This window comes from Mesoplodon densirostris, chromosome 7, assembly GCF_025265405.1.
Source record: "Mesoplodon densirostris isolate mMesDen1 chromosome 7, mMesDen1 primary haplotype, whole genome shotgun sequence".
Lineage (NCBI taxonomy): Eukaryota > Metazoa > Chordata > Mammalia > Artiodactyla > Ziphiidae > Mesoplodon > Mesoplodon densirostris.
In genome coordinates, this window is record NC_082667.1 from 749,546 (window position 1) to 772,707 (window position 23,162).

The 23,162-nt window shown below is 57.3% G+C and overlaps 1 protein-coding gene across 1 annotated transcript; it reads right to left on the reverse strand.

The window, feature by feature from the left end:
* Positions 1 to 1,124: 1,124 nt before the first annotated feature.
* On the reverse strand, positions 1,125 to 17,962 carry ANO9 (anoctamin 9). Its single transcript, XM_060103638.1, has 23 exons — positions 17,843 to 17,962; positions 16,161 to 16,235; positions 15,928 to 16,053; positions 15,597 to 15,742; positions 14,384 to 14,448; positions 14,197 to 14,255; positions 14,042 to 14,115; positions 13,673 to 13,807; positions 12,997 to 13,093; positions 12,829 to 12,889; positions 12,660 to 12,742; positions 12,423 to 12,527; positions 12,172 to 12,333; positions 12,050 to 12,086; positions 11,707 to 11,818; positions 3,950 to 4,007; positions 3,752 to 3,849; positions 3,483 to 3,610; positions 3,254 to 3,406; positions 2,355 to 2,502; positions 1,699 to 1,800; positions 1,534 to 1,627; positions 1,125 to 1,412 (listed from the first exon to the last, which is right to left on the reverse strand). The coding sequence occupies exons 1-23, from the start codon at positions 17,960 to 17,962 to the stop codon at positions 1,125 to 1,127; spliced, it is 2,526 nt and encodes an 841-aa protein (XP_059959621.1).
* Between the last annotated feature and the right edge of the window lie 5,200 nt (positions 17,963 to 23,162).

Genomic DNA, 23,162 nt, shown 5'->3' on the forward strand with positions numbered 1-23,162 from the left:
CCCTCCGCACCTCGGCGCTCCTCTTCCCTCTCCTGGCCGAGGGCCAAGTCGGGCGGAGCGGGAAGAGCGGCCCTCGCCCCCGCAAGGCCGGAGGGGCCGGAACGAGGGTGAGCTCGGGCTTCCGGCGACGCGGGCAGCGGGCTCGGCTCCGAGGCGCTTCCTGCGGAACCGCACCCGCCACGGCCCAGAGGCTCCCTGGGGCAAAGGGCGCCTCGGCCCCCCAAGCTCCAGGCCCGGTTCTGGCTCCCGGGAGCCGGCGACCCCCACTCACCTCCGCAGGTAGGAGTCGCAATCGCCACTCACCTGCTGCCAAGACCCGGGGCTTGCGCGGCCGCGAGGGTGGAGCGGCTCACCTGGGCCAGGTGCGCAGCAGCGACAGCCCCAGCGACGATGGCAGGTGCAGCCCCGCCCAGCAGCCGGGGCGAGGGCGGACCCAACTGTCCTGCTTCGAGCCTCAGGCTGGAGTTCAAGACGGTCCTGCGCTCGGCCCCCTGGAGCCGCGGCCGCCGCGCCTGGGGGCAGAGGCCAAACCGGCCCAACCAGCCCCGAGAGTCTCGGTGCCCCAGGAACTCCTCGGAAATTCCACCGTCCCCAGGAGCACCTGGTGCGGTTCTGCCCCTCCTCCCAAGCTCTTTGTCTTCCTCTGGGAAGCCTGCCTTGACTCCCGCTCCTAAACCCGAGGTGCAGGGAGGGTAAGGCCTCTGTAAGTCACCCCTCACTTGGAAGCCCACGGAAAACCAGAGGAGGGCGGAGGCTACCACATTCCGGGCCTCTCCCCATCACGGCCTCAGTTTCCCAGCTAGCCCTGAGGGCAGACGTAATCGGCCGGAAGCCCAGAAATTAACACAAAGAAGTTTTATTTTATTAGAGAAAACTCTGCTGGTTGGGGGGGAGCCAGTGGGGTGGGGCAGGATCTGGGGCCCAGGAAACTGGGCCAGTTTTCCTGTCGAGACTGGCATGAGAAGACCCGCTCCCCCCCCCAACCCCGCCCCAGTTCTCTGGGTGGCAGGGGTCACTCAGAGTTCAAGTCAGGCAGTACCAAGCCTGAGCCCTGACAGGTGGAACAGGCCTCACAGACACCCCAAACATACAGGGGCTCCCAGGACCCCCACATATACGCGGGTCTAATTAAAGCCCGCCCCCCCACACACACACAGCCGGGGCTGGTGTGGGCGGTGGTGGCAGCAGCTCTGTGTCTCGGCCTCTCCACCGGCCCCGGGCCCACCCCACGTCTGTGCTCTCAGGCCGGAGTCTCTGGTACTTCGGGACTCAGGACCAGGCCCCACCCCAGGCCCCGGCAGCCCCAACACCCCAAGTCTCTGGTGCTTCTTCTTCAGGACTTCATTCTTCACCGACTGAGGCACATCAGGCACAAACCAGGCAGCAATGAGCTTGACGCATAAGGCCACGTGCTGGGAGGAGGGCCAGCGTGGGGAGGTCAAGATGCGCTGGGCAGGGACTTTAGGGGCAGGGGCCCAGGGAGGGCTGGAGAGAGCTGCCCCGCCCTGGGGCCTGTCCCCAGTGTTGGCTCACCTCGAAGAGGATGAGGAAGGCCAGACGGATGGCCAGGAGGAACCAGGACTGCTCAGTGAAGTTGGAGTTCTGAGCGGTGCCATAGTCCCGGTACCTGGGGTGGGGAGCACCTGAGGTCAGGGGTCAGGAGTTCAGAGGGTGCTCACAGGGGATGGGGGTCCAAACCTGCACTCGGTCACATTCTCTGAGCCCTCTATTTCAGCAGGATCCTGGAAGTCCTTGGTGTAGAACACGGACAGGCTGTGGTTGACGTAGCCCGTGAGGCAGCTGGGGGGAGGGGGAGAGGAGTTTGGTGTGGTCCCTTCAGGCTTCTGGGGTGCTGGCTTGTAACCGACCCCTGCCCGGTGGGGGCCATCAGGGTGGGTCACAGAGCAAACCCCCCCCCTTCATCTCTGTACATGAGAGAGGGGCCCCTGGGGGAGGATGAAGGGACTTGGAGGTGCCACCACCTGCCTTCCTTGCCAGCCTTCCTGGGGGAGACCCCTGGAGACCTACCCCCCTGCAGGGCTGGAGGAACTGGATGAGGACAGCATGCAGAGCACTAAGGGTCTGCCTTTGGAAGGGGAGCCATTCCAGTATCACTTGCTCAGAAAACAGCTGGTTCTGGGACGTTAATCCCCTACTGGGGTCCCAGTCAACACTCCCGGGGTCCACCCAGGGTCTGCAGGTTGCTGTGGGAGGGCAGCCCACCCCAGGCAATACTGTTAGCATCGAGCCCTTCCCTGGGGTCCCCTGGGGCTGGGCCACGATTGGGCCAGTTTCCCAGGGGTCTCTGGACAGTTTGAGGCTCCCCCAGGGGCTGTGTGGCAGTGTCCCCTTACTCGACTGCAGGGTGGGCCCCCTGTCGGCACGGGCCATAGCGGTACTTGTACACCACTCGGGGGATGAACTCAGATGTGAAGGCGATAACCATCCCGTTGGCAATGACCGCCAGCATGCCGATTATCTCCAGCACCTGCAGCCAGGTCCCTGGGCCACGGCAGGGGGTGAGGCCTGCACTGTCTCCCCGCCCCCCGCCCCCCCACCTCTGTTGATCCCCCAAAGCTGGGAGCCTGGATGGTCAAGGGCCTCATCATGCCTCTGCTTGTGGCAGCCGCAGGGCCAGGTCCCTGATGAGGAAGACCTGGACCAAGGCCAACAGAGAGCGGCCTCCGCTCTCCTGCACCCCTCTTCTTGACACGGACAGGGAGGGGCTCAGGTCTCTGCCCCCCATCTTATGCCTGAACCTTTCAGCTGCCCCCAGGCCTGCTCCACCTCCCGGGTCCCCTCCCCAGGGCACACCCCCTTAACTGGTCCCAAGACTGAGGCCTCCCTCACGCTTCTCTCTCCCAGTGCCTATGTCCAATGCTGCACCTCCTTGCTTCATCCCTGACACCTGTCCACCTCAGCGAGGCCGGTCTAGGTGACTAAGGCCACCTGCTCTCAGTCCCTGTCCCCAGCTGCTGGACCCCTCTCCCTCAGCTCCCTGAGAGTCAAGCCGTTCTGCACAGCCCCCGCAGGGCGGCTGCTGGCCCTTCAATGGGACCCCTGAGGGGGAGCGGCCGGCGAGGTGCCTGCCAGCCCCGCCTCTTCCTGGGGCCTGAGCCCTGCCCCCATGGCTTAGAGCGGTGGTTTCAAGGGGACTGGCGTGGCCCCAGCGCGCCTCGCCGCTGCCGCTCCCGTCCCCTGGCTGGGGCTGGCTGGAGCGCCCGCCCTCAGGCCGCCCCGTCGGGCCCCTGACCGATGTCCTTGGCCTTGCGGGGCACCAGGCGCCGCTGCAGCCGGACCATCTTGATGGCGTCCAGGCGGATCTCCACGAGGTTGCTGAAGAGCGCCAGCAGCGGGGCGAGCGGGAAGGCGGCCACGAAGACGGTGGTGAAGCCGTACTGGATCACTGCGGGTGGGGGTCGTCACCGCGGGCCCCCGCGCGGCGCCCGCCCCTCCGCCCACCAGCCCTGCGCCGCGCGTACTCATCTCCATGAACTCCTCGAACAGGCTGAAGGTGTTGACCGGGTTCAGGCGGTAGTTGAGCTGCCAGTGCCTGAGTTCGGGGTCCTGGGACGTGGCTCGCACCGAGCGACACTTGTGGGCCAGCCACCTGCGGGCGAGGAGGACCAGGTGGGGGACGGGGAGGGGGGTGAGGGCCCCTCGGGACTGCTGGCTCTGGGAGGTGGGGTCCTGCGGGGTCGGGTGCTGCCTGTGGTGAGGGTGGCGCCCCGGGAGGGAGGGTGGTCCTCACGGGCCCAGGTACTCCATGCAGTTGCTGAGCGTTTGTTTCAGACCCATGATAATGGCCATCTGCACGAACAGGTCCATCATGCAGCCGCTGAGATGGCACTGTGGGGGCAAGGGTGAGAGGTCAGGCACGGGGCCTGGGGGTGACCAGGGGGTTGGGGCAGTTCAGGAAGAGGGCAGTAAGACCTCCGGACAGACTGACCTCCTCCAGCTTCCACAGCCCTGCCAGGCGCACGGACTTCCCGGGGTTACCGTTGATCCTGGGAAGGGCAGCGAGGCTGAGAGAGGGGGCAGGACAGGAGTGGGAGTCGGGGAGCAGTGGGGCCCGGAGGGGAAGGAAGGAGACGCGCCCTGCAGGCGAGCAGAGGCTGGGTGCTGGACGCACAGTTTGTACCCAGACAGGCCTGCAGGTGCGCAGGACCACAGGGGACCTCTCAACTGTTCACAGGCTCAGAAGAGGCCGTGAGGAGGGGCCTCAGTTTCTCCCCATGGTAACTGTGCACACAGGGCTACTGTGTGTTTAAGTCACCTGACTTCCATGATAAAAAAGGTGTATTTAACCAGACGTTGGGCTCACGCTCAATGGTGAAATCCTGCAAGCGCTCCTGTTACAGTTCGTGACAACTACTATTCCAGGACAGCGTAACTTTGCAAAGGAAAAACTTGTTGTAGAAAATACGATTATATATCTGGGAAACCAAAATAAATCAACGGAACGATTGGGCAGATAAATCTACTGAAAAATGCTCAGAGTGGATATAAAATTGATATCAAGCTCAACTCCCTTTTGCTTTCCCAGGTGCAACAAAACCACTGAGAAATGTAGCCGGAGGAAATATCTGTTGCAGATAGCAGCAAAAACTATAAAATAGAGTGAAATTCACAGGAAATATGGGGAACCCATAAGAAGAAAACTGTAACACAGCTAAAGAACATTAAAACAAGACTTGAATAGAGAGACCTTGTTCTTCGATAGAAAAACTTAAGCTTGTATTTTTGTGACAGATGGAATGTCAGGCCCGCAAAGATACCACATCCTAATTCCTGGAACCTGTGAATATGTTATCTGACATGGCAGCTGGTATTAAGGTTGCTAATCAGCTGACCTTAAAATGGAGAGAGAATCCTGGATTCTCTGGGTGTGCCCATTGTAATCACCAGAGTCCTTAAATGAGAGCCAGAGAGCTGGCAGGATGAGAAGGACTCGGCCTGACGCCGCTGGCTTTGCAGACACAGGAGGAAGCGGGCCAGGCAGCCTCTAGAAGCTGAGAAAAACAAGAGTGTGGACTCTCCCCGAGGGCCTGCAGACAGAACACAGCCCTGCTGACACCTTGATTTTAGCCCAGTGAGACCCATTTTGGACTCTTGGCCTCGAGAACTGTATGTAATGTGTGTTGTTTAAAGCCACTAAGTTGTGGTCAGTAATAGAAAATACAGTATCTATGTCAATTCTCCCTAAAAGAATGTATAATTTCACTGCAATCTTAAGCTAAATCCCACAGAATTTTTTTTTTTTTTTTTTTTTTGTGGTATGTGGGCCTCTCACTGTTGTGGCCTCTCCCGTTGCGGAGCACAGGCTCCGGACGCACAGGCCCAGCGGCCATGGCTCACGGGCCCAGCCGCTCCGCGGCATGGATCCCACAGAATTTTGATGGAGTTTGACAAACATTATTTTAAAGTTCACCTAGAAGAATAAACATGTAAATAACTACAAAAAAGGAAAAGTGAAAAAGAAGAGAAAAAGAAAATTAGGAAAGCATAGCAGTAATAATTACACAGAAAGGAACTGGACCAGAATCATCAGAGTCCACGAGACACCAAAACATTCAAGTGAGTGATGGAACCTGGTGTGTGACAGGAGGGTGGTGGTGGCGATGGAACAGTCAACAAATGGTTTGGGGACAACTGGCTCTCACTTGGAAAACAACAAACAGGCTTCCCTCCTTTGCCGCCTGCAGCAAAACAAATTCGTTGTGAATCAAAGACTTAAATGTTTAAAATGTTGAAACCATAAGCATCTAAGGGAAATCACAGCTGAACATGTTTTTAATGTTGAGGAGGGGAGGCCGTTTTGAGGGGAGGCCGTTTTGAGCACGGCATGAAAAACAGGAACTATAAAGAGACACACTGATAACCTTCATGACAAAAAAGAAACCGCCTCCAGAGAAACATGAGTGACTGCATAGGCTTTTGCCTTCTTTTCCCAGGGATGCCACATGCAGGGGCAGTAGACAGAAGGAGCCAGACTCAGGCTTCTATCTGCCCCACCACCTGCTGACTGCAATCCTGAGATAGTTTCTTAACCTTTCTGTGTCTCGGTCTACTCATCTGTGAAATGGGGTTTAGAGAGTCCCTACCCCATAGGGCTGTTGTGCAGATTAGAGCTGATAAATGTGAGGCCCTCAGGATAGAATGGGTGAGTGTCAGCAGACGTGAGTTATTATAAAGACATATCCCATCCTGCCAGGGAAAACCAACTCAGTCCTTTGTTCTTCAGTATGAACGGACAGCTACAAATCTTCAGGCACGAGGAAAACCAGCTGTACAAGAGAAAGACTACGATAAAGGAACAGGAAGATGGACCCTTTAGGAAATGAGATAATGAGGAAACAGATGAGAACTTAAGAGGAAAAAAGAACATTGATATCATCAAGTACTGTATCTATGGAAACAAGAAAAGGACACTATAAAAAAAAGGATAAAAAAATAAAAACCCTCTTGGAAATTAAGGCTTTAACTGTTAAACTTAAAAAAAGAAAACAGGGACTTCCCTGGTGGTCCAGTGGCTAAGACTCCACACTCCCAATGCAGGGGCCCTGGGTTCGATCCCTGGTCAGGGAACTAGATCCCACATGCCGCAACTAAGAGTTCGCATGCTGCAACTAAAGATCCCACGTGCCACAACTAAGACCCAGTGCAGCCAAGTAAATAAATAAATAAACATTAAAAAAAAAAAAAAAGCAAAAAGACAAAGTGGAGGAAATCTCTCCAGATGTGGAATGTAAAGACACAGAGATGGAATATATGAGAGAAAAAGATAAGAAACCCAAGAGGACAAGGCGTTCCATAGAGAGCAGAGGGGAAAAAATATTTTTAAAAACCTAAGGAAAACAAACACAAAAAACTAAAAATAGAACTACCACCTGAACCAACAATCCCACTACTGGGCATATACCCAGAGAAAACCACAATTCAAAAAAACACATGCAACCCAATGTTCACAGCAGCTCTATTTACAATAGCCAGGACACGGAAGCAACCTAAACGTCCATCAACAGAGGAATGGATAAAGAAGACGTGGTACATATATACAATGGAAAAGTACTCAGCCATATTATGAAATGCGGTCATTTGTGGAGACGTGGATGGACCTAGAGAGTGGCATACAGAGTGAAGTAAGTCAGAAAGAGAAAAATATCATATAATAACACATATATGTGGAATCTAGAAAAATGGTATAGATGATCTTATATGCAAAGCAGAAACAGAGACACAGACGTAGAGAACAAATGTATGGATACCAAGGGGGAAAGGGGTGGAGTGGGAGAAATTGGGAGACTGGGACTGACACATATACATTACTGACACTATGTATAAAATAGACAGCTGATGGGAACATACTGTATAGCACAGGGAACTCTACCTAATGCACTGTGGTGACCTAAATGTGAGGGAAGTCCAAAAGGGAAGGGGTATCTGTATGTGTATGGCTGATTCATTTTGTTGTGCAGTGGAGGCTAACACAACATTGTAAAGCAACCACACTCCAATAAAAATTAAAAAAAAAAAAAAAAAGCCTAAGGAAAAAAAGAAGAAAATGGGGCTTCCCTGGTGGCGCAGTGGTTAAGAGTCCGCCTGCCGATGCAGGGGACACAGGTTCGTGCCCCGGTCCGGGAAGATCCCACATGCTGCGGAGCGGCTCGGCCTGTGAGCCATGACCGCTGAGCCTGCGCGTCCAGAGCCTGTGCTCCGCAATGGGAGAGGCCACAACAGTGAGAGGCCCGCGTACTGCAAAAAAAAAAAAAAAAAAAAAGGAGAAGAAAATGTAGTGAGCCTAAGCAGGACATGGGCTTTTTCATTGGAAGGTGCCAACAATTGCCCAGCACAGTGCATGAAGAAAAGACCCACCCTAGATTGTTCCCCTGTTTAAAGAGAAGATCCTAAAGCTTCTAGGTCAACTAGGAAGAAACAAAAATCAGATTTTCTGCACATTTCTTATCATCTATTTTGCATGTTCAAAGACAACGGAGCAATGTCTTTAAAGTTCTAGAAGGGAAAATTGTTTTGAAGTTAGATTTCTATACCCAGCCATGTCAATCTTGTGCAACAGTAGAACATGACACCTTTAGACATACATGAATTCAGAGAGTTTACCTCTCCGATATACCTTATCAAAATACATGAAAGCAAAAATCAAGAAAGAAGGAGGCTTGGGAGTCCAGGAAATGATGGTCCTAACCCAGGAAGGCAGCAGATTGAAGTCCCAGGGAGACAGGTACGCAGGAGGCACAGAGAGCCACCAGCCCAGTGTGGGGAGAATGGAGGGTCTCTGGGACAAAAGAGATTCCATGCAATAGACAGTTTGACATGGAGAGGCTGGATAACCTTGATAAGATAAAGACATGCAAGGGGGAAAAAAGGCAATTAAAAACAACAGGAAAAATAAAGAGCTGTACAACAAAGAAATGGTCAAATAAGAAGCAAAGTAAAATATGACATGATTTTAAGAAACTGATAGAGTCAGAAGAGAATCCACTTGACCTTGATGTTATAAAAATGCTCAGATGATATGAACAACTTATAGGAAAAGAAATTTAATGGCCAAAAAATATCTGGAAAGATGCTGAATTCTCACTAATAGGTTTTAATAACGCACCTTTAAGGATGAAAAGTCTTTGTTCATCAGACCAACATGGAGTGTGCGGTCACATACACACTGTGTGGCTTTGTGAGTCAGCACAGCATTTTTGGAGGGTGCTTTAGCAATGTCTCTCAATTTAAATGTGCACTGCCGACTCCCAGTTAAAACGGCTGGCTGCTCACACCCACTGCCAGGCATCACCTCGGAGATGGAAGGGAACTGGAGAGGCCTGCAGCCCACTTGAGACATCAACCTGGATCTAAGCCGGCAGGGAAGACATCTGAACAGCAACACAACCCTGTCCAAGAGCCTGGAACACCGCAGGACTTGGGCACCTCTGGTAGCTTGGGGGCACCCACTGGATGGGATGCAGGCCCGGCTGAACCCCTAGGCCTCCTATCCAACCCCTAATCCACCCCCCCCACACACACACACAAGACCCACACACACAAGAAGACAAAGACATTTCTGGGGGTTGAACAACCAAAGATTCAGATCACAGGGTTGGGCCAATGGACACTGAGACCCCACACTGTCCCTTCCCCAGCTGGGCTCCCAGCATACTGACGGGCATCCTTCTGCCTCCAGGCAGGAGACCAGGGATTCCCCTTCAGGAACCGACACAGCAAGAGGTCCCGACAGGAGACACATGGTCCAGAGCAAAGCCACTGGCACATGCCTTTCTCAATTACAGACAGGTGGCCAAGAATAAAAGACATCTAAGGCGGTGGGGGTGTGTGTGTCTCTAACACCAGAATCAGAGACCAACCAAAGAAAAAGCATAAAAGAAACTCGAAAGGAACAGAAGAAATACCAGAGTAGAAGGGGAAAAAAGAGGCCACATCCTCAGACAAGAAAAGCCCTGGTGTCCAGGTGACATGAAGAGGAGGCTGTGAGGAATCTGCAAATGTCAAAAGGAGTGCTCTGAAATTAAGAACATAAGCAGAAGCGAAACGTTCAGTAGAAGGGTTGGAAAACAGTTGAGAAAAACTCCAAGAAACTGGAACAAGAATGGGAGAAAAAAAGCGAAGAAAAGTAGATGATCAATTCAGAAGGTCCAATTTCCAAACAAAAAGAATTCCTCAGAAGGGAGGAGAGGGAGCCGAAGCAGGAGGCTATCAGATACATGAGAAAATCTCAAAACTGAAGGCCCTGAAGCTCCAGGCCCAGTGAGCACCCGGTTTTGACCAGCACTGATTCTGCACACCTGGCCGGCTGCAGGAGCTGTGCATTCAGCAAAGGACAAGCGCCCTGCTCTCCGCCCTGGGGAGCTGCCATTTCTGAGAGACAGTGAACAAATAAATGTGCGGCACATCCTGGGTGGCGACGGCTATGGAGGGGGATCAAGGGAAGAGCGGAGTCTGAGGGACCAGGGTTCTGGGCCAGCAGGAGAGCAAAGGTCAGCAGGAGAGCAAAGGTCAGTGCCAGGAGGCAGTGAGAGTACCGGGGAGGGAGAAGCGCGAGGCGAGGCGGGAGAACCAGAAACCAGATACGCCGATGAGAAGACTTTCGGAAAGAACTGTGACAGCATGTTTGTGTGATGGTGGAAATCATCCAGCAGAGAGAGGAAAGCTGGCGTGTGGAGGAGAGAAGCATGTCGAATGAAAAAGAGCCAACAAGTCACACGGCTGAGAAACTTCAGAAGATGGGGGACAGTGAGAAGATGCACAGAGAGTTGGAAGAACATTGATGCCAGACTTGTGGAACAGAACACTGGAAGCCAGAAACCAAAATATCCTTCGGAAGTCTGAGGAAAACCATATCCAACTTAGAATTATTTCTCCAGTAGACGCTCAGTCAGGCCCCCAGTAAAGAGGAAACTCAGCACACATGATTCCCCATGTACCCTTTCACAGGAAGCCACTGGAAAACTTGGGATCCTACACAGCAGAGAGTAAGGGGCTTCCCAGGATGAAAGGGCCAAGCACAGCCCCAAGAGAAGGGGACAGATGCCACGAGGGCATCTCCAAGGACCTCATGATGTCTTTGAACATACTGGCAGGAGTTGGTTTCTTCTAAAGTTCTTCTAGAGGGACTTACCTGGTGGCGCAGTGGTTAAAAATCGGCCTGCCAGTGCCGGGGACACTGGTTCGAGCCCTGGTCTGGGAAGATCCCACATGCCATGGAGTGACTAAGCCCATGCGCCACAACTACTGAGCCTGCGCTCTAGAGCCCGCGAGCCACAACTACCGAGCCCGTGTGCCGCAACTACTGAAGCCCGCGCTCTTAGAGCCCATGCTCAGCAACAAGAGAAGCCACCGCAATGAGAAATGAGACGCCCGCGCACCTCAACGAAGGGTAGCCCCCACTCGCCACAACTAGAGAAAGCCCGCATGCGGCATTGAAGACCCAACGCAGCAAAAATAAATAAATAAATGAATAAACAAATTGTGCAAATAAATAAATAAATGAAGTTCTGCTAGAGAGTTTGGGATTAATTGGCAGTATGTGTGTAACTTACAACATTTGAACAAACACAGAGAACACATAGAGGAATTATTTTCTTCAGAAAAGACAAGAAAAGATATGTTGATTGAACCAAACATGTTCATTTCATTAATTAGGAAGGTGAGGGGAAGTGTGTGCATGTGTGTGCATATGCATGTGCATGTGTGTTACATGGGATGCCCACTGCAGCTTTATTTATAAACCTCAAAACTGGAATTAACCCGAATGTCCACCAATTGAAGTGGTTGAATAAATTCAAGGACATCCCACAAAAGAATGCTCATAGTATGCTTTTAAAAACAAAGCCTCACCACCCATGCAGACACGGAAAATGCCCATAGTACATTTTCAGTGTAAGGCAGATACAATTATTTACACGACAAAATCACTCATGTCAATAGGTGTATGTGTGTGTACTTAAATGTGTAAAAAAGTTTGGGAAGACCCAACAAACAGTTACAGTGTCATCTCTGAGGACAAGGATTGGACAGCTGGGGGGTCGCTGTGGGCTTCCTTCACATATTTCTATACTGGGTTTCCACATGTTCTGAGCATGATTTATTTTAAAAATTAAAAAGAAGAGGTATTTCCATTTTCAAGGTGGGGAGAAAGGAGTTAGAGGGAGGCATGTGGGAGCAGGTGGCCCTTACCTGCCCAGGATGAAGGCGATGTAGATAAGGGAGGAGAAGTGAGCAAAGAACTGCAGAGTGAAGAACTTGATGGTGAACTTGCTCTCTCGCTCTGAGAAGGTCCTGGGCTTCTCTGGAATGAGATGTGGGGCCGTCCCTCCCCCATCCTTCACCCCGATGACAGCCCACGCCCAGCCTGTCCCTATCCTGAAAACTCAGGGACACCTGAGACCCCCACCTGTCTCCCAGGTGCGAGCCCCTGCCCTCTCATGGGCCCCCTTCCCCCACCCCAGGGCTCCAAGATCCCCACCCTGAATCCTCCCTCCAGTAGCCAGAGAGGGGCTCAGGGGGGCCCTCCTCTCACCAAAGTCACAAAGCTTCAGTGCCACATATTTGTTGATCTGTGGGAGGGGAGACGGAGGGCTCACCTCGGACCTCAGCAGAGCCTCAGCCCCACCGGCACCCTCGCCCTGCCCCGACCCCTACCTTGGTCATGACGAGGATGCTCACATAGTGAACCAGGGCCCCGGTCACCACCACGGCCGTGGTCACCTGCTCCCCCAGGAAGGGCAAGGCGGAGCTGAAAAGGGCAGCGGCCAGGACGCGGTAGATCACCAGAATGTGGGCCATGCCTATCATCAGGCAGATCTGGCGGGGGTCGGGGAGGCCAGGATGGGTAGGCCTCAGGGGGCTGCCCCACCTGCTCTCCAGCCCCACCAGGGGCGCCCCAGGAGTACCATCAACAGAGACAGCAGGAGGATGATGGTACTCCGCATGTAGGAGTGCTGGTGCAGCTGGGGCTGGTAGTCAGGGCAGGCAATGAGCCCCAGCGCCATTTCCTCCTGTGGACGGCACCGGACACGCCTGAGACACGGGACCCCTCACCCACAGGAACCATGCCTTATACATGGGGACCCCCTCAGACACAGCAGACTCTTGTGGACCCTGGACCTGGTCACCTGGCTCAGCCTCACCTGGTCCTCGTCCCACCCGTACAGGTCCCATTGCAGGACCACACGGGCTCGCTCCCGCTTCCACAACTCCAGGAACACGGTGGCTGCAGCCGGGAGAAAGCAGAGGCCTCACGGTGTGTCCCCGCTGCGTGTGGAGCTCGGCTGCCCCCCAGGTGCCGCAGCGACTCACCCCACAGCGCCATGAACATGGCGAACAGCACGGTGCCCTCGTTGTCAAAGAGGTGAGTGAGCTGGGGAGAGTGGCGCGTGGGGCTGGGGCAGCCTTCTCTTCCCTGGGAGGACCCCCTGGGCCCTCCTCCCCGCGGGCGAGCGGCCGTAGTGCCCCCCAGGCGCAAACCTTGGCGAAGGCGCAGGTTTCTGAGAGCCGCTGGTACCTGGGGTTGTGGTCGCCTCGAGGGCACATGTAGACGTCGTGGGCCTCACAGATCTCCCTGCTGGGGGTGCAGGGACCGGGTTGTCGGCGGCGCTTTCCTGTGGCCCCTACTGTGGCCCCTGGAGGACCCCGCCCCAGGCCGCCCCTTCCCTGACTCCGCCCCACCCTCAGTCCCGCCCCTTCACGACCCCGCCCCAATCCCGCCGCCCCTCCATGACCCCACCCCAGTCCCGCCCCTTCCCTGACTCCACCCACCCTCAGTCCCACCCCCTTCACAATGCCACCCCAACCCTGCCCCTACTGTGACTCTACACACCCCAGTCCCGCCCCTTCCGTGACCCACCACGCCCCAGTCCCGCCCCTTCACGACCCCGCCCCTCCACGACCCCACCCCAGTCATGCCCCCTTTCTGACTCCACCCAGCCCCCTCAGTCCCACCCCCTCCCCTGACTCCGCCCAAACCCCGCCCCCTCCATGACCCTACACACCCCAGTCCCTGCTCATTCCCTGACTCGTCCCCACCCTCAGTCACTCCCTTTCACGACCCCGCCCTAACCCCGCCCCTTCCGTGACCTCCCCCACCCCGGTCCTGCCCCTTCCCTGACCCCCCAGTGCCGTCCCTTGCCTGACTCCGCCCCACCTGATCTGGCTGGCTTCGAAATGGGCAAACCCGCTCAGGAAGATGATGAGGCCCACCACCGCGGCGGGCACCAGCATGTAGGTGTACCAGCCGAGCCAGGCGAAGTACAGGGCCACCTTCTCACCGAAGTAGTTCCTAGGGGCACAGCCGTCCCGTCAGGGCCACTCCCACCAGGGGTGATCGTCCAGCGCCAACGCCGGCGTGAGGCATGCCACATGCGGGGGCGGGCAAGGAGCGTCAGTACTGAGGGCATCTAAATGTGCGTCTAAATAGGAGCCCGCACAGCAGTTTGCTGGAGGCGTGGGTGTAACCGCGGGGGGCGCAGCCTGCCTGCGGGGGCGCAGGTGTGTCCGCGGCGGACAGTAGTACCTGATGTCACCAATTGGCTGCGTTTGGAACATGTTTCTCCACCGGGCCCATTTCTTCTTTAGGTCTTCCTCCCCCTGAGCAGAGGCGACAGACAGTGAGAGCTTCTTGCCTCAGGTCCTGCCCTCAGGTCCTCTCCCAGCCGGCCCTCCACTCACCTTGTGTAGGGGAAACCCAGCCTCAAAGACCCCATCCTTCACCAAATCCTGGAGCGTGTCTGGTGGTCACAGGGATTCTCGGGTCAGAAGGGGGTGAGGGGTGAGGGAGGACCTTGTGCCGTTCTCCCCGTGTGACTGCCCCTCCTGGTGGGCTGCTGCACAGGCCACCTGCCCATCCAGTCCTTACCACCAGCTGCCATCTTGCTGTTCAGCACAAAGTTGACAACTTGGATTCTGGAACACAAGAGCTGGCTCAGGATGGCCCTCTATCTGGCCAGGTCCCAGGCCCCTCTGTGTCCTAGCAGAGCCCCCAGACCACCTGCCCTGACCACCTGACCAGAGCCCAGAATCCAGGACTCATCTGGGAGCCCACCTCCTTAAATCCTCCCAGGGTCTAGCTGTGCCATGGTTCCAAGGTGGGCCTCCCTCAGGGTGGTCTCTCTCTTCCCAGGGCCCCGATGCTCAGCCCTGCAATAGTCTCTCCCAGATCCCTCCCAGACCTCCCACCTCCAATCACCCGTCCCACCTGGAGCCCCCACACGTCGAGAGCACACTCTTTATGTGCACGAATCCTCTTTGCACCCCTGTGAGCCATTTTGCCTATGGGGTGACTGAAGCTCAGAGAGGGTGAGTAATTTGGTCAAGGCCACACGGCCAGGAAGCAGCACATTCGGGCATCTGACTATACAATCCTGCTCCTCTGGAACATCCTCCTATGAGACACGGCCCCCTGAGTGTCCCAGGGCACTCCCCACAGCCTGCTCCTCTCAGGCCCCATCAGGATGCCTCTACTCATGTGTCCTCCCAAGACCAGCCAGTCCTTTCTCCACTGCCTCGTATCCAAATTCCAGGAGTGTTCTTCGCTAGTCTCCCTGATCGGGCCCCAGATGAGTTCAGGGGGCCGGGGCTGGGGCCAGGAAGATGATGGAGGAGGGCTGTGGGGAGGGAAGGTGGGCTGGCTTGGAGGCCTAGAGGATTGGGGTGGGGAGAAGCAGGTGCTTGGAGAGAGAGGAGGTGTTGGGTGCCTGGGAAGCAGGGGATAGATGTCCAGGGAGGGGCATTTGGTCTGGAGGAAAGAAGTCAGGACGTGAATCCAGGGAGATGACCTCAGAGCCTAGGAGGGACAGCTAGGAGGATCCTCTCAGCCTCTCCAAATTCTGCCCACCCTTTAAGGCTGGTTTCTATTCTGCATCCGGGGGACATAGTCACATGTAACCTTCAAACACTCCAAGAGGTGAGAACTGTCGTTTTCCCGTATTACAGACATGGAAACTGACTCACAGACCCTTGCCCCCTGGGCCCTCCACCCTGGGACCACTCCTGGGAGTCTTGCTGCCTGTCTGGACTGGCATGTGGGCGGGCATGGATCCTCCTGGACCCACTCGGGGCCAGCCTCTCACCTGGTGGTGGCTGGGATGGAAGTTGGCCTGGCCAGCTCCCCTCTGGGGGCGGTAGCCTCAGGCTCCATGAGAAGTCTGCGGTACTGGTCAAAGACCCAGTTGTCAGCTCGGATCCCAAAGAAAACCTTCGCCTGGTCCTCCCTCGCCTGAGGGTGGGGGGCAGCATGGGACCCTCTACTCCACATTGGGACCCGCCCCCTTCATCCAAAGCCAATGGCCTATCCCCTCCAAGTCCTGCACGAGGCCTCAGCCCACCTCCCCAGACAAGTCCCCGGGATCCGCCCAGTCCCCCGTGACCCCTGCGCCCAGGCGAGGCCCTCAGCCCGCCCACCTTGTAGCAGAAGCCCTTCCTCTCGAGCTCTTCCAGGAACTGCTGCTGCCGCTGGACCTGCCTGGGGTTTCTCTGGGTGCAATGATCAGCCACAAGGACATAGTCCCATGGCTCAGAGGCCTCGGTCTAGAAGAAGGAGGTGTGGGGACTGGGACTGGGGACCAGGGCGGGCCAGGTGCGGGGCGTGGGGCAGTAGGTGGGACCAAGCCGGAGAGATTCGAGCAGAGACTCACCTCAGTGGTACTGATGTCCATCTGCAGGGGGCTGTCCCCTTTGGTCCCCACCAGGATCCGGAGGCTCTCTTCTCCCTGGGGGTGAAGAGCAGACAGAGGGTGGGGCTCATCGCAGCAGACAAGCACCTCCTGGGCTGGGTGCTCTGGTATCAAAGGGGTAGTTCCGGGTGGGGCTAAGCGCATGCACTCAGGCTACAGCACACATGGCCAGCAGAGGTTTGTTTGGAAACATGTACAAAGAGCTCCCAGGGTTCATAAGAGAAGGCAGACAGCCCAGTTTAAAGTGGGCCAGAGATGCAAATGCGCACTTCACAAAAGAGGGGCACTCAGAAGGTGAAAACATGGAGCTAGGGAACCATCTGGAAACGCAGGCCAGGTGACCAAGGAGGCACCACCTTCCACCATTTGGTAGCAAACATTTTACGGCCACACAGCTCTAAAAACACAGGTGTGGGAGTTCCCTGGCTGTCTAGTGTTTAGGATGCAGTGCTTTCACAGCCATGGCCCAGGTTCAATCCCTGGTCGGGGAACTGAGATCCCGAATGCCGCTGGGTGCGCCCCCCCCCCAAAAAAAAAGCCTGGGTGGGACTTCCCTGGTGGTCCAGTGGCTAAGACTCCACGCTCCCAGTGCAGGGGGCCCAGGTCCGACCCCTGCTCCGGGAACTAGAGCCCACATGCATGCCGCAATGAAGATCCCATCTGCTGCAACTAAGACCCGGAGCAGCCAAAATAAATAATAAATAAATAAATATTAAAAAAAAAAAAAGCCCAGGTGATCTATAAAAATACTGAATGTAATATAATATTGTAAATCACCTGAAACTAATATAATGTTGTAAATCAACTATACGTCAAAAAAAAAAAAGCCCGGGTGACTCAGCAGAATCCCCATGTGTTGCTGTGGCTCACACATTGGTGCAGGAATTTGGGAAACTAAGTTGACCATCCCAGACACTACACCCCGGGCCAGCCACCTTTGGAGACAGACAAGGGTGCTCACAGCAGCATATTTCATATCAGAATTGTGGAAATAACCCAAATTCCCATCGGTAGGCAGGTGGATGAAAACACTGTGCTATGACCACACGCAACAGGAACATGAGGGCCGCCACTGCACACAGGGCTGGGGACCAGTGTGACACGGTACTGAGTTTCCTAAAAGTAAGTCCAGTGAGAACCGTGCAGGAGCGACTGCTGCAGGCACGTCCTGGACAGATGGATGGACACTAAAACCAGCGGGCAGAACCTTAAGGAGGAAGCGGATGGTGCCAAGCCCCCGAGTCTCCCCGATTCTTTGTTAACTGTTGCGGCAGCATTAACAAACCTCACACATCCTTCTGTGCTCCTGCCTCCGCGGGGTGGTGCAGAATCCTCCCTCTCGAGGGTGGGCTGGACTCAGTGACTAATGAAGAAAGCGTGAAAGGGAAAAAGAGTCACCCTACAGAGGAGAAACCTGGCAGACGCCCCCCCACCCAGGTGATGAAGGTCAAGGTCACGGTGATGTAATTGAGATGTTGGGGACCTCCTGACAGCATGTGATGCGATAGTACGTGATCCCCACCCTAGAGCCCCTAGACCCATCTCAGCAGAAGACGTCAGAGGCACTTTCACCTGAGCCCGAGTGAGTGGACCCCAGAGTCAGGCGGCCAAGGACAAGGAGGGACGGAGGGACCATCACAGACAGGAGGGGCCGTGGAGACGTGGCCATGATGCCGTGGCGGGGGGGGGGGGGGCTCCTGCACGAGCTGGGAACAGGAGAGGACACGCACGGAAAAGCCGGTGACATGAGTCAAGGCGGCCATGTCGGGCTCTTCGCTTTGACCAGCGCCCCAGGCGACGGGGCACGGGGGACCCTGCACTGTCTTTGTGACTCTTTAGGAAAACTCACAGACCTGTAAAAACTGCACAAGTGGAGTGGAGGGTTCTGGGATTGGCATCCAGGTTGGCAAGGGGGGGCGGGGAGTGGAGGGGGGTCTTTAGGCTTCATTTACTCCCAGTGAGCAAACAGCAGGCTCTGAGGGCTTGAGACAAAGTGACCCAGGGCCCCTTCTCTGGAAGAGCCACTGGGCTGAAGCGGGTGGGAGGTGCAGGAGGTGGGGGCCCAGGGCTGACAGTCAGCGCAGTTCATGCAGGGGGAGCTCTGCGGCCGACGTGAGGGGGAAGACTCTGGCTTTGGAGCCGAGAGCCCAGCGGGTACCAAGGCTGCATGACCTCAGGCAAGATCCCACATCCCCCAGCCTTAGGGGGCTTGACGCCATGCAGGAAGCACCCTGTAGACCCAGCACAGGGCTGGCCAGCCTGTGTGCTCGGTGAGAGGGACCCCAGCCACTGTCCCAGCTGACAGCTCCCCAGGGAGCACAGGGACCCCAGAGGGACAGGGACCCTGCATCATCCCCGGGATAAGGGTGTGGGGAGCACTCTGAGAGCTGTGTCCATTGGAGCACCCTGCCTTGCCCTGAATGGTTTGGGTGCCACCCACCCCACCATGGCCCTCACTGCCAGCACACCACCCACTCACTACCACCCCAGGGTGGCCCAGCCCCTTTACTGGCTCACAAGCCTTCAGTCTCCCACTGCACCTCACCCGACCCAGGTTTTCTCCGTCCTGCCCACGGCCGGGCCTTTGCCCCTGCTTCTCCCCCCACCGGCTGCCCCTCCTCTTCCCCAACTGCATTCCTGACTCCTCAGGAAAGCCTTACTGGACTGCTCCAGCCAGGCTGCACTTGAAGGCTGCCAGCTAAAATATAGGCCACCCAGTCACATTGGAATTTCAGAAAAACAACAGATACTTTTTAGTAAAAGTACGTCCCAATTATTGCATGGGACATACTTATACTAAAAAAGAAATTGTTGTTTATGTGACATTCAATTTACTAGGTGCCTGTTTTTTGTTTTGCTAAATCTGGACCTCGACTCCAACCCCCCGCCCGCAAACACACCAGGAAGTGTTGGGTCCAGGACCAGGCCTGGGGGCCCCTCTCTTTCCCCTCTGTCTCAATCACAAAAGCTTTTGATTGTCTCAATCAAAAAGAAATGCATCAGTTGCAACCACAGAACAGCAGGCTCTAGGGCATCAGACGCTAAGGTCACAGTGAGACGGGGCTAGTGGGGCTAGTGCCGTCATCGTCTTCGTGGCCCAGTGCCACAGTGCAGCCCACACTGGGCACTGAGATTCTGCCGCTGGTGGTCGCGGGGCTCGCCAGGCCCACTGCCCCCACTTTCCTGGAGAGTGGTCACCCCTCCTCTGGCAGCCCCGCCTCCTCCTAACCCCAGCTACCCTCAGCCCTCAGATCTGCACTCAGGTTTGGGGCCGGAGGAGAAAGCTGCTATTCTCAGTTCTCAGACAGATCTGCAGGGAGGGGGTTGCCCTGGGCTGAGGAGCCTCTGTCTCGGGGAAGAGAGTAAAGTCTCAAGTAGATGGGGACCAGGGACATTTGTGTCACCAGTAGCCGGTTCTGTGACTTGCCCGCCTTAGGGGCTAAGTGTCATGTTGGACAAATTCGTAAGTGAAACGGATCCTCATGTGCTTGTCTTCAGATCCAAGATGAGGGCTCGCCCCATCTCTCGCCAGGCCCAGGACCTCCTGCAGGAGGACCCTTCGAGGGTCCCCGGTGGACAGTCCCACAGAGGCTGAAAGGAGAGACTCCCTCACATGAGCACCGGCCTGAGGCTGAAGAATGGGCAGGACAAGCAGCGGGAAGACGGGACCCCAGGGTGGGGAGGGACGGCACAGGGAAGCCACGCTGGCAGGATACAGCCGGAGGGAGCCTGAGGAAGACTGCCTGTGCGGGACCCACCAAGACGGCAGCGGGAGGCTGCCCTCAGGCAGCCCCAGAAATGAGGCTGCTGGACTTGGTGCCACTCTGGGGTCCCAGACACCCCTCCCTCCCCAGAGATATCACACAGCTTTGGGACATTACCCAGAGCCTCTTGGAAAAGGGGAACTCAACCTTCCCTGGAGGATGGTGTGTGATCTGGACCAGAGGTGTCCTACAGGCACTGACCCCCACTACTGATTCGGGCCACTAGACAGGGAGACACCCCCCACCGAGGGCAAAGGTACATGCATCCCTCAGGGTTGCCCTGGTCACCCCTGGGCAATGGGCGAGCAGTCACAGGAGCGGCCAGGTCTGAGTCTCCCCTGCCCAGCCCTGGTCTAGCCACCCCACACCCCACAGCTGCAAAGGGACCAGGTCCTGAGCATCAGCTTCCTGTACACTCTGGGCTCCCCAGCCCCATCCCCAGGCCACCTGCCACATGCAACGCCCCTCTCTGGGCCTCCAGCATCAGGCTGTCCATCTGTCCATCTGTCCTCCAGGGAAAGAGGCCTTCACGGATGGGAACCAGGTTCACCTGAAGTCACCCCCACCTCCAGCCAACCAGACTGCTTGGTGCACCCGAAGCGAGGTGTCTGGGGCCCCTGCGTCCCTGTCTATCAGACCCCACCCCCAGGAAGCCATGTGTGCCCATTAGGCTCCCAATCCCCAGGGCTCCTGCAGGGTTCCTACAGGGGCTACCTTGGCACTCGGCCTCGGGGATCCCAGCCCTGCCATGTGCAGACCCCCGGCAAGTCCCTGCACTTGGACGGGGGGCAGGCTCTGGGCACCCGGCTCTCTGTTGTCCTCCCTTTGGCCTTCCAGCCCCCACCCCTGCAGGCCATGCACCCAGGGCTTGGTACAGACTGGAGTCCCAGCGGGCTCACCCGCTGGCTCCGCAAGAGGAAACTTCTTATGACGCTGCAGCTCCCGGGAGACCTTCCCAGCCTTGGGAGCCGGAGCTGGGCGAGTCCTGCCCCTGTCTGTCCCTTCCCAGGCCAGCCTCCAGGTCACCAGAGGGGCGAATGCGACTGCCACCCAGCTCCCATCAGTCCTGGCCCTGCGGGCTACGGGGAGCACCCATGTGACATCACCCCAGCTGCATGTGGCACACGTGGGCCTCCCTCACTCTCTACGGCCCGTCTCACGCCAGGAGTCACACCACAGCCCTGCTGGCACTCCGCACCCTCCTGCCCTACTGCCCAGCATGAACAGGGAGAGGCCCGCCCTCGCTCGCCCAGCCTCTGACCCCACCCCCCAGCGGATGTCCCACCTGCTGGCTCTGCTTCCTCATCTTCCCTTCCCAGCCCCCTTCCCCTGGCCGTGCCCCCTCGCATGTGGGATCTTAGCTCCCCAACCAGGGATTGAACCCGCACCCCCTGCAGTGGAAGCGAGGAGTCCTAGCCGCTGGACCGCCGGGGAAGCCCCTGCTTCCTCCTCTTCCTCCTCTTCTGAGTCCTGTCATCTGCCTTCCCCCTCCCTTCTGCCATCCCTGTGTCTCATGTGTCCGGTCATCCACCCCCAGACACAGCTTGCTCTGTGTGCAGCCCTCACAGGGAGTGCGTAGTGTAAGTGGACGTGGGCCCGGAGAGCAGGTGCCTACTTGGCAGGGGAGCTTGCCCTTGTGGTGTGCACAGGCCCTGAGGGGCAGCGGGCAACTGGTGTCCAGGGGCTCGGTGCTACCTCCCAGGGACTCAGTACTCAGCACTTCAGCTCTGCAGAAGCATAAAGGGCAAGAAGGGAGTTGCCGGGAGGTGAGACTGGGGGTTAGCAGAAGCCAGACCACAGAGGGCCTCTCAGCAGCTGGGGAGCCTGGACTTCAGCTGGGGGCAGCAGGGAGCCATGGAAGGGACTGGAGCAGGGGAAGGGTGTGCTGAGATCCAGCTGGGGCCACAGAGTTCTCTGCTGTGTGCATCAGTCTTCTTCCAAGGGTTGATTCTCTTGCCTCAGTCAAACCAGGGGCTTCCTCCCCACCCACCCTTGCCAGCCCCGCCTCCCTTCCACTCCAGCACAGGGCTGGCATGGGAGGAGGGGGCAGCCAGGGGAGCTCGGGGTCAGGCCAGCGTATGCCCACATGCCAGCCTTAGCAGCCGGGGCTCCAGAGCTGGCTCTGGAAGGGCAGGGGCAGGGTGAGAGGCCGCCTGCTTGGCCCACACCTGGGAGCGCCCTGAGGGGGCTGAGTGGGAGGCCGCTTTCGTTCTCCACTTCAGCACGGGTCCCCGCCAGCTGCCCAAGGGCTGACCCCAGCCCCAGAGACGGACCTCTTCCCTGGCGGAGGGAAGAAAGGGAGTCTTTCCAGGATGTTCTCCCGCCTACCTCCCCAGGGCCCCCACAGCCTCCTGCTCTGCCCCCAGAATCAGAATCCAGTAGCGCTCGGCGGGCTCCCACCCCTGCCTAGGCAGAACCCCCAGGGAGCCAAGGACCCAGCTGGCCACCCTGGGCCTCCCCATCTCCAGGTCAGCCCACCCTAGAGACCACAGCCCTCTCCCCTCAGGGCAGAGCGACAGGTCTGGGGTCTTCCTCCTGGCTCAGGGCCCAGGGGTGGATATGCCTTCCCCGCACACTCTGAGAGCCGGGCCGGAGGGACCCAAGAACCCCGGCTCGGGGCCCAGGGGGTGGACTTGCCCTCCCCCTGTAAGCCCTTCACTCTCTAAGGGCCGCCCTCCTCGGTCCCGCCGCAATCCCAGCCCGGCCAGCCTCCCCGCGGCCTGGGCTGGACAGAACCCCACCAGCGGCCGCCCCAGGCACCCTCCAGGTGAGGGGGCAGGGCCGGTCGGAGGGGCCCCGGCTCGGACCCTGTCCGGGTGGGCGTGGCCTCGGAGCGGACTCACCCGCATGCTGGCGGCGGTGCTGGGCGCCGGGCTCGGAGGGTCGGAGGGACCGGCAGTCCCAGCGCCGGTGGGAACCCGCGTGTGGCTGCGAAGCCGCCCAGCGCTCCTTCCCGACTTCCGTGCGGGACTCTCCCCTCCCTCCTCGTCCTCCTCCTCCTCAGGTCCCTGTGCCGCCCGGCGCCGTCGGGGAGGAGCTAGTGGCCCGCGGGCCAGAAGGCACACCCCACTCCCCAGTCCCCCAGGCCTGGGGCATCTTCCTGGGGACACCGCCCTTGCCCCCGCCCCGAGGCTCTTAGCCTCACCTGCAGAGGGGCGTGTCCCCTCCGCTACGGGGTTAGACTGGCATCCGGTAGGGC